The sequence below is a fragment of the Mesitornis unicolor genome, unplaced genomic scaffold, assembly GCF_000695765.1.
Source record: "Mesitornis unicolor isolate BGI_N332 unplaced genomic scaffold, ASM69576v1 scaffold33948, whole genome shotgun sequence".
Classification (NCBI taxonomy): Eukaryota; Metazoa; Chordata; class Aves; order Mesitornithiformes; family Mesitornithidae; genus Mesitornis; species Mesitornis unicolor.
The window spans coordinates 20,226-30,385 of NW_010204447.1; the positions used below are offsets into that span (position 1 = coordinate 20,226).

Genomic DNA, 10,160 nt, shown 5'->3' on the forward strand with positions numbered 1-10,160 from the left:
TCCACCGCCCCTGATGAGACAGACGATAACGCGCAACCTGCAGCCGCTGATGCGGCCGGCGCTCCCCCGGCAGCAGGACCCCCTGATGATCCCCTTGGCCTCCCTGGCCTCTCGCTCAGCTCTGGCAGCGCTGGGCCCCGGGCAGTCTCCTGTGCCAGCCGGGCTGCCCGTCAACCCATCCTCTGTCCTCGTCTCTGACCTCCCTCCAGCAGTGTCCCTGTCTCTCCGTGGTGAAAAGCCAGACGGGCCTTTTCGGTAAGGAAATCTGCAGATCAACGTGAATATAAAAGACAGCAAATGCTTAGGTTGTTCTTCTTGAGCTTCTTGGCTAGCAATTTCTGTATCATTAGTGACAGTTGCAGATAATTGTGCAAGTTCTTTTGGTTTTACTTCGAATGAGGACGCTTTGGTAGTTGGAAGTGTGCCTCATGCAAGAGTTCTCTCAGAAGTATCTCTTGTTTGGTTCCCTTCTCAGCCATTCAGCACAGGTTCGCCCTGAAAGAGGAGCTTTTTGACCCCAGGAACCCTTTAGGTGACTAGCAGTTCCTAAAGTAGCCACGTAGTTATGTTGAACCTTCTTGAGTGCATTAATTTCTCCTTGGTACTGAGGAAATAGTGCTTCCATAAAAAATGTAAAAACAGGATTTTAGGTAACACTGATCAGGTGTCTTCACTATAGAAAATGTAAAAGCACGATTTTAGGTAACACTGATCAGGTGTCTTCACATGACTTTTTCTACGGTATTTCTGTCATCAGTATTAGGATGTCAGTAATACACAGTGTAGTCAGTGAAGCATAACAAACATGTAAATACTTCAAATTTACAGTGTTTCAAAACATGAAAATCTTAAGTTGGCAACCTGGTAAAGTCATATGAAAATACATGAAAAAATCTGTGCTATTATTTAGGGCTTATTTCCTTTCAGTGTCATGCCCTGAATGGCAGTAGCTGCTCTGTCCAAGTGAGCTGAGCTGCACCATTGAGTGTGAGGATCACAATTCAAAGGAACCTCTGAGGCAGCCTCTGAACCAGCACAGAAACATTTCCTCATAGGATTTCAGCTCTTGCGTCTTCCAAAGCTGAGATTCAGTGTGTGGGTTATACTATGATATGCTATAATCCTTCCATGTGCAGCTAGCTTAATGAGGGATTTTTTCCAGTAGCTTTCCCTTTAGATGCCAGATCGACTTCTCTTCAGTGCTTTGTTTGTGATTGGCCAACTTCACGTTTGTCAATCTGCTGAAGATTATTTTAATTTCTGTTCCATTCATGGTAGTCAGCCTTTTCTCACCTCAAAACAGTGTCTGAATAATAAAAAAATGGTTTTCTGTTGTAGTGATGCCGATGCTGTTCTACCTCCTGCTCTGATGTCTGCTGACCTTTCTAAACCGTCTTCTCTGTCGATCAGCAGTTTGTTGGAAGAGAAGGTAAACATTATTTCACCATCTGCAATTACTCTTGTACTCTAGTGGAGCTTGGTTTCTAACTGTTTGCATTTCTTCACAAGGGCTACCAAGTTCCTGTACTGAGACAACCAGCAATACCAAGTCTTCTGGGCCCCCAAGGACAATCAATACCCACAACTGGTAAGGAGCTGTAACTTAAGAATTTCTTCTAAAAAACCATCTTCAGGTAAACTAAATGTGCTTTTCTTCTCTCCACTCCTTAGGTCACCCAATGAGAGCCGGTGCAATTCGCTCAGCAGGTGGCAGACCAGGCTGGGAACTGTAAGTATTCTACAGGAATTCAGTGTATTACTACTTGTAACCTGTTAAATGAGGCCGTAACATAACTTATACAACAGGTGATTTATAATGAAATCAGTGTGCACAGGTAGTTGTGGAGAATGCAAGTGGTAATTAATTTTTAAATGGCTTAATTTGAATTAGCTTTAACAAAGGGGATCTGTGCTTGCAGTAAGATTATTTAAAGTAAAACTCCAGTACATCATTGAAAAGAGGACTCTGAAAAATGAACACTTTTTGAGGAAACCATAATTACATCTAAAAATTATATCTAATTAAAAGATCAGATGGAAAAGCCACTCTTTTGATTACTGGCTGTTCAGGGCTGAAGAAATTGATTTCCCAATAGAAATCAGCCTCCAACATAATTTAACAACTTAGTTGATACTGATTGAGCAAATTACTGGAAAAATCCACGCTGTTATTTTATGACAGTGTTTAATTCCTTTAATTTAGTCATCTCAAGCAGGCAAGCTGCTTTCTCTCAGTTGGAGAGAGAGGGTCAGTTTTACTTATTATTGCAGTGTCGAGTTAGTCCTTCATTTGTTAATACCTTGTAAGGGTGCGTTGTGTTCATAAAATCTTAAAGATAAATGAGAACAAAAGCCAGGGTCCGTCCCTCAGATTATCTGAAATCTCAGATTCAGTAAGCAAGAAAATAACGATTCAGGTCCAGGAACAGGCCAGATACGTCATCACGAGGTGGCAGCATAGGAAGTGTCTGTGGGAGGTTACAGGGAGTTGGAGAGATCAGTCGGTGTCTGCGGTACTTGGGAGCTCAGAAGTGTGAAATATTCAGTGTATTGTGGATGGCAGAGGAGCGGTGGGCACTTGGCACGTGTGGGTGGGAGACTGAGGAGCTGGATGAGGATCAAGGGCTGAGCGTAGTCTGCAGTGGACAGACAGCAGGAAGGAGGAGAGTTGGGTTGAGAACAAGAAGTGCTCACCACATGCTCCTGCTTCATTCGCATTGCTCTTTACAGTCAGGGCAGAGGGTTGCAAAGAGTGACACGTGTTTTTGGGTTTCTTTTGAAGTGCAAATCGAGGACGCCCGCATAGCGATCGCGCCCAAAGGAGTCAGGCCCCATCACTACCAGCATCAACACCGGTCTTTGTGCCTGTGCCTCCACCTCCCCTGTACCCTCCACCACCCCATGCACTGCCTCTTCCACCCGGGGTACCGCCACCACAGTTTCCTCCTCAGTTTCCGCCTGGTCAGCCTCCATCTGCTGGGTACCCGGTCCCCCCTCCAGGATACCCCCCAGCTCCTGCAAACATGTCATCAGCTTGGGTACCGGCAGCAGTACCGGCGGCTCATTCAAACACCATCCCAACGACACAAGCACCTCCTTTATCTAGGGAGGAGTTTTACAGAGAACAGCGGAGACTTAAAGAGGAGTAAGTATTTGGCTCAATGAAGTTGCGTTGTTTTCCATTTTTGTATTTCGGTGGCGTATCGCAGTGACGCTAAAGTGCATCTGACATAAGCAAAAATGACGTAGCGTTTCTTCCAATATGCTTTTTTGTTGGAGATGGTAAACGTGCAGAGCTAAAACGAGACAAATGTAATTCTAAAATTTTCCCTAAAACTTGTAGGAATTCTAAACTGTTTTTGCTTAAATAGGATGTTCACCTTTTGCATTTGCATGCAGTATACATTTTCTCATATTGGCCATGTTATGTTTCTTGATGTCTTTTTGTAATAAAGGTCGAACTATAATTGTAATAAAGGTCAAACTTATTTTAACAGGGAAAAGAAAAAGTCCAAACTTGATGAGTTTACAAATGATTTTGCTAAGGAATTGATGGAATATAAAAAGATTCAAAAGGAGCGTAGGCGTTCGTTTTCCAGGTAACTGCTTTACATGTCCGTAATGGAGAAGCAGATTGTCTAGAAGAGTCAGGACGAGGTCCACCGCACCTCTGTCGTTAGGTGGAGTGGATGATTCAGGGAGCAGCAGAGATAGGGGTTCATGTGCAGGTCACACAGGGCAGGGGTTGCAGTTATAGCCGTAACCGGGCAGCAGTGGTCAAGGGGCAGGCGCCTCTGTTCCTAAAGCTGCTCTGCAAGGGCATCGCTCACCTCCCAGCAGCCACGAGGAGGCTGGGAACCGAATAGGTGCAGTTGCTGGATTTTCTGCATCTCCCTGTTCCGATTGTAGCACTTCAGAGGAGATCTGGGAGCAGAAAAATTGTCTTCATTTCCTCTTCTGTTTATCTCATGTGGATACACGCAGAGATTTTCACCTGGACTGCAAACTGGTGGCTTTCGCTACTGTTTTGTTGACATTGTTAAATTTTCCTTAGGAATTAAAAGACCAGACTTCTTTTTAAGGACATCTTAAATTGGTGAAGGACTTGGAGAGGAGGAATGATGCTAATGAACATCCACAGTATAATATGAAATGGTTCTTTAAAAACTAATAAAAGAAAAACTTGTGAAGAAAAAGCTCAGAGTAGCTGATCGATATTTTCTATCCCCCAAAAACCCTTGGGCAGGAGTCTGAGTAGCTCTATCAGTAATGCTCAGTGTTTTTCTATAGTAATGTCATTGAGTCATATTACCAGAGGCTGAGGTTAGAAGCTTTTAGATAGGATTTTTCTTGAAATAATGCGGTTACCAGCCTTGGTTAGAGCTGGAGGTATTGCCAGGTTTTGCTAGGACATCTGGCTAGACGTGTTGCTTAAACTGTCCTGTGTGTAGGATTGAGGTACAAGTATCTTGCATGGTGCACAAATTGCCAGCTAAGTAGTGATGTTACAGACTAGGCTGGCGTTTTAAAATCAAGCTTTCCTGTCTTCAGGCTGAGTCGTGTTTTCTCCATGTTTGATACTGCACTGTAGCCGTTACAACTTGCTTTTCTGCGTCTTACTGCAACAAAAATGGTTCACACTGCATGTAGTTGCCGAGCAGTGACAAATGTGTGTTCAGGTACCAGTAGAGGCCAGTATACACCACCTTAAATCGATCGGTAGCCGTGGTAGTTGGTGTGGTAGGAGTGAGGGGAAGTAGACTTACCTCCCTGTATGTTTGTACACTAACAAAGCAGCAGCTGTTCTGTCTTGTGAGCAGAAACCTTTACGTGTTTTCGAGTTCTTTGATTCGCAGTAGCGTTATGTCAGCAGCTGAAAGAAGCTTTGACATGAGCATATGGAGAGGGAAAAAAAATAACAAATGTGGGAGAAAAAAAGAACTTGAGAAAGCGACTGTTTTGAATTAACGTCATTTATTTTCTTTGTGTTGTGTTTTTTTAAGGTCCAAGTCTCCCTACAGTGCTTCGTCTTACTCTCGAAGCTCCTACACCTACTCCAAGTCAAGATCAGGCTCTTCCCGCTCTCGCTCCTACTCTCGCTCGTTCAGTCGCTCCCATTCTCGCTCCTACTCGCGGTCGCCGCCGTACCAAAGGAGAGGCAAGGGGAAGAGCCGCAACTATCGCTCTAGGTCAAGGTCGCACGGTTATCACCGCTCCAGGTCCAGGTCACCCCCGTACAGAAGATACCACTCGCGGTCAAGGTCTCCGGTATTTAGAGGCCAGTCCCCCACTAAACGGACTGTACCTCAAGGGGAAGGCGAAAGGGAGTATTTTAACAGGTACAGAGAAGTTCCTCCCTACGATATGAAAGCTTACTATGGCAGGTCTGTCGACTTCAGAGATCCGTTCGAAAAGGAGAGATACAGAGAATGGGAGAGGAACTACAGAGAGTGGTACGAGAAGTTTTACAAGGGCTACGCTGTGGGCGCTCAGCCTCGGCCTCCAGTGAGCAGAGAGAACTTTTCTCCGGATAGGTTTGGTCCCCCCGGGACCCGACGAGAGAATTCGCCGTACGCTCGGGGCCGCAGGGAGGATTATCCTGGCGGGCAGAGCCACCGAAACCGTAACGTGGCTGGAAATTACCCCGAGAAACCTTCTGGAAGAGAGGGCCACGGCATCAAAGATCCTACAAAATCAAAAGAGAAGGAGGTGGAGAACCCGCTGGGAGACGGCAAAGGGAATAAACATAAAAAACACCGGAAGAGAAGAAAAGGGGATGAGAGTGAAGGATTTCCCAATGCTGAGTTGTTAGAAGGGGCGAGAAAACCACGAGAGCCAGGTATGGCGGAAGACGCCAAAGCAGAGTCCCTGTTCATGCTCCCGAGCAGAGACGATGCCACCCCCGTGAGAGATGAGCCCATGGAGGCAGACTCGATTGCTTTCAAACCCGTGTCTGAAAAGGAGAAGAAGGAGAAGGATAAGCCAAAAGCAAAAGTAGACAAGACGAAGCGGAAAGTGGAAGTGTCTGCTCCTCCCAAGAAGGAGAACACCGTAAAACCAGCCAAGGCTTCCCAGGAGAAGGCAGACACCGACCGGGAAAAATCTCCTCGAATGGAGCCTCCCATGAAAAAAGCGAAGGAGGAGTTGCCCAAAACGGACAGCGTGAAAGCATCTTCCTCCCAAAAGGATGAGAAGGCTCTGGGTACCCCACGCAAAGTCCATCCGAAAGCGACAAAAGATCACCCAGAAGCCAGACCGGCCAAGGAGGAAAAGGCAAAGAAAGACCACCCGAAAGAAGCCAAGTCAGAGAAGGCCTCTAACAAAGAGGAGAAGTCCAAAAAACCTGCTGAGAAAAGCAAAGCTTCTGATGCAAAACCTGAGAAAAGGAAAAGAAAAGCGGATGAAAAGGTGGATAAAGAACACGAAGCCACTTCCACAAAGGCCTCTAAACCAGAACCTGCTGAATCGAAAACGTCGCCGAAGGGGAAGGCTGAGCCCGACGGTGAGAAAGGAGAGCGAACTCCAGAGAAGGACAAATCTGCTTTCCTTAACAACCCCGCCAAAAAGATTAAACTTAACCGCGAAACCGGCAAAAAGATTGTGAGTGCGGAGAGCGCGCCGCCCGCCAAAGAGCCTGCTGAGAAACCCGAGCCCAGCAGCAGCAAAGTCAAGCAAGAGAAAACCAAGGGGAAAGTGAGGAGAAAAGTGACAGCGGCCGACGGCTCTGGTTCAACTCTTGTGGATTACACCAGGTACCGCGTCCTTGCTTTTCCTGTTGGTTCTTTCCTCCCAAAAGAAAGTAGCGTTATTTGTGGTGGCTAATGAGAGGAACGGCTAAATCCATGCTGAGTGAGTGAGCAACCTGTGATCTTTGCTGTTAAACTGTACGTGGGCCAAGATCAAGTTTGGTTACAGAAAACAGTCTGCACTGCCCGGAGCTAATAAGGTTAATTAATTGCTTTGACCCTTCCTTCTGGGACTTCTCCCCCTCTTGTTATGTGTTAACTCTCTGAGGAGTCCCCGTGTGTCTTCCTTCAGCTCCCTGCTGAAGGCAAGGATAAGCCACCTCTCTCCCATGCAATATTCTGCATTTTTAAATGGCAAATCGCTGCCGTGATCCCCAACTTTGGTCAGGGTGACGTTGAGCTGTACCTGCAGGAGCAGCAGCGCGGTTGCCAGCACATTGTGCGGGTGTTTGCTGTGAGCACAGCGCCGCGGTGACACCGCTGCGCTGCTGCCAGCTCCTTTGGAGACCTCTCCTGTATCCACTGTGTGAGATGGGGGGAAAATGTGATCTAGAATGTTATTACTTGCCTTCGCCCTGTGTCTTCAGATGCTGCAGTGTAACCTCAAAACATTTAAGCCTTCGCTGGAGGCTTAAGATAGCGTCTTAAGGTTCTAAAAAGTGTTTAGAACGTGTATTTTTTGAAAGAACAACACTGGGACATGAGGATAAAACCTTGGTTACGTGTCCCTCTTCATAATTGCTTGCATGTTGAAACAGAAATGTGTATTTAGTTTATCTGCCGTTGGTAGAAATAGGACATGAAGGAATTACCAGATCAGACAGTCCCCAATCTGATAATCTTGTCTCTCTGTTAATTAAATGTATAGTAAAATACTAAATTAATTGATTGGTTATAATCTTGGCTCGTGGACTCGTTTGTTCTCTTGTCTGCTCCCTTAATTGAAGAATCTTTTGAAAAGATGCCAAAAATGGGGGATTGAAACAAAAGCCGTTTTATAAAATGCGCCCACATCTCCCCCGTTATTCACATGTGCCTTTTTCCCCCAGCACCAGCTCCACGGGAGGAAGCCCCGTCAGAAAGACCGAGGAGAAGACGGATACAAAGCGAACTGTCATTAAGACCATGGAGGAGTACAACAACGATATCACAGCCCCTGCCGAGGACGTCATTATTATGATCCAGGTCCCTCAGTCCAAGTGGGATAAAGATGACTTTGAGTCTGAAGAGGAAGACGTTAAATCCACCCAGGTGCCCACGACCATAGGAAAACCTTCCAGTGTTATCAAAAACGTGAGTGTGAAGCCACCGAACCCCATAAAACACAATGAAAAAGAGATGGAGCCTTTGGAGAAAACACAGAAAACTACAAAAGAGACGAGCTATGAAAGCGCCCAGCACGATGTGAAAAGTTCAAAAAGTTCAGTGTCAAATGAGAAAGGAAAAACCAAGGACCGGGATCACTCTTTGTCAGACAAGGACTCTTCTGAGAAGAGGAAGAGCAGCATTCAGCCCGAAAAAGAGCACTCGGAACGTGCGGCTGAGCAAGGAAACGGAAAAAGCCTCTCTCAGGCTTCCAAGGACGGCAGATCCTCAGAGAAACACGACAGCGGCCGCGGGCCCACGGCGAAGGACTTCACTCCCAACAGAGACAAGAAGTCTGACCACGACGGCAGCAGAGACCACTCTGGTTCCAAGCGCAGAGATGAAAAGGGTGAATTAGCGCGGAGAAAAGACTCCCCCTCTCGAAACAGAGACTCTGCCTCCGCGCAGAAGAGCAAGCCCAGAGAGGAACGAGCAGAGCCGTCCAAAAAGGGCGCTGGGGACGCCAAGAGGAGCAGCTACAGCCCCGCACGGGAGCGGAAACAGGCGGAGCACAAGGCTGAGCACAAGGCTGAGCACAAAGCTGCTCACGACGCCAAGCGCACGTCGGAGGAACACAAACCTCTGGATAAAAATGCGGGGAAAGAGAAGGAAAAAGAGAAAGAGAAAGACAAAGAGAAAGAAAAAGAAGAAGAGAAAGAGAAGGACAAAGAGAAAGACAAAGACAAAGAGAAGCACGTACCAGAAATAAAGAGCAATAAAGAGAAAGAGGCAGGTGGTAATAAGCCGCCGTTGAAACAAGAGTCCCCAGAAGTCAAAAGTGAGAAGGAGAACGTGAGCGGGCAGAACGATAAAGGCGTTGCGAAGCCGAAGCCTCAGGTAAGCAGCTCCTCGCGGCTCTCCTCCGATCTGACTCGAGAGACTGATGAGGCCGCCTTCGTCCCAGACTACAACGAGAGCGACAGCGAGAGCAACGTGTCCACGAAGGAGGAGGAAGCTGCGGGGAAGACTCCTAAAGAGGCGAAGGAAAAGGCTGCCGAGAAGGCCAAGGAGGACGCGGCAGCGCCTGCCGCAGCCGAGCAGCCCGAAGCGAACCGCAGCCAGAGCCAGAGCAGCCCCAGCGTCAGCCGCAGCCGCAGCCACAGCCCCTCCGAGAGCCAGACCCGCAGCCACAGCAGCAGCGCCAGCTCGGGGGAGAGCCAGGACAGCAAGAAGAAGAAGAAGAAGAAGGAGAAGAAGAAGCACAAGAAGCATAAGAAACACAAGAAGCATAAGAAACACGTGGGGAACGAGGCGGAGCCGGAGAAGAGCCAAAAACACAAACACAAGAAGAAGAAGTCCAAGAAGAGCAAAGATAAAGAGAAGGATGACCAAAAAGTGAAATCTGTCACGACATAGGACGACAGATAATAAAAAAGTGACTTAATTCCTAAGTCATCTGTATTAAATTTTGTTAAAATGTAAACGAATTCAAGCGTTGTAAATAATTACATGAAAGACCCTGTGCTGCACTTAAAATATTGCTGCTTGATTATTTGATTTTTACATCAGAGCTTTATAAAAGTGAACATTTTGTACAGAATTGTGAGTTGTGACCATGTAACATGAAAGGTTTTGCTGGGGCATCTTCTTTTTAACCACCATTAATTAGTCTGGGTGGAGTTTACTGTACTGTGAAGATTTTCACATTGAGGTTTTTTTTTTAATTGCCTGGCAGAAGAAGCTGGTATCAGTTATAAAATATCAGCGGGATGATTTGCAGAATACATTACAGCCCTGTTATGTCACTTTTTGATTACAATAAAAAAAGTTTTCAGTAAACTCTCCCCTGTGATGAGATTTGCAGAGGCAGCAGAGAGCCGCCAGGAAACGCTTGCTGGTGGTGACCGTGTGAGAGGCGACTCCTCGGCGGGTTTAATCCTGCGCAGCCGCTGGGATTTCAGCTCCCCTGACGTGACGCAGCCTGCAGAGGTGCTGCCTTTCTTCGGGTGCCAAGTGGACTGGTTTTTCCAGTGTGAGAGGTGGTGGTTGGCCCCAGAACGCGGCCGCTCCCAGCCGCAGGTACCGTTCTGAGAGGTTGCTCTGTACGAA

At 46.9% G+C, this 10,160-nt stretch overlaps 1 protein-coding gene across 1 annotated transcript in view; it reads left to right on the forward strand.

Annotated features, from left to right (window-relative positions):
• The window catches only part of RBBP6 (retinoblastoma binding protein 6), a 15,894-nt gene extending 6,002 nt beyond the window's left edge, over nt 1–9,892 (forward strand). Inside the window, 9 exon segments of the mRNA XM_010191069.1 lie at nt 1–255; nt 1,339–1,429; nt 1,510–1,588; nt 1,672–1,729; nt 2,783–3,145; nt 3,498–3,599; nt 5,004–6,752; nt 7,796–8,705; nt 8,784–9,892. The exon segment at nt 1–255 is cut by the window's left edge and continues 95 nt beyond it. Coding sequence (XP_010189371.1) covers nt 1–255; nt 1,339–1,429; nt 1,510–1,588; nt 1,672–1,729; nt 2,783–3,145; nt 3,498–3,599; nt 5,004–6,752; nt 7,796–8,705; nt 8,784–9,467 — 4,291 coding nt within the window. The 3' untranslated portion in view covers nt 9,468–9,892.
• Nucleotides 9,893–10,160: the final 268 nt, after the last annotated feature.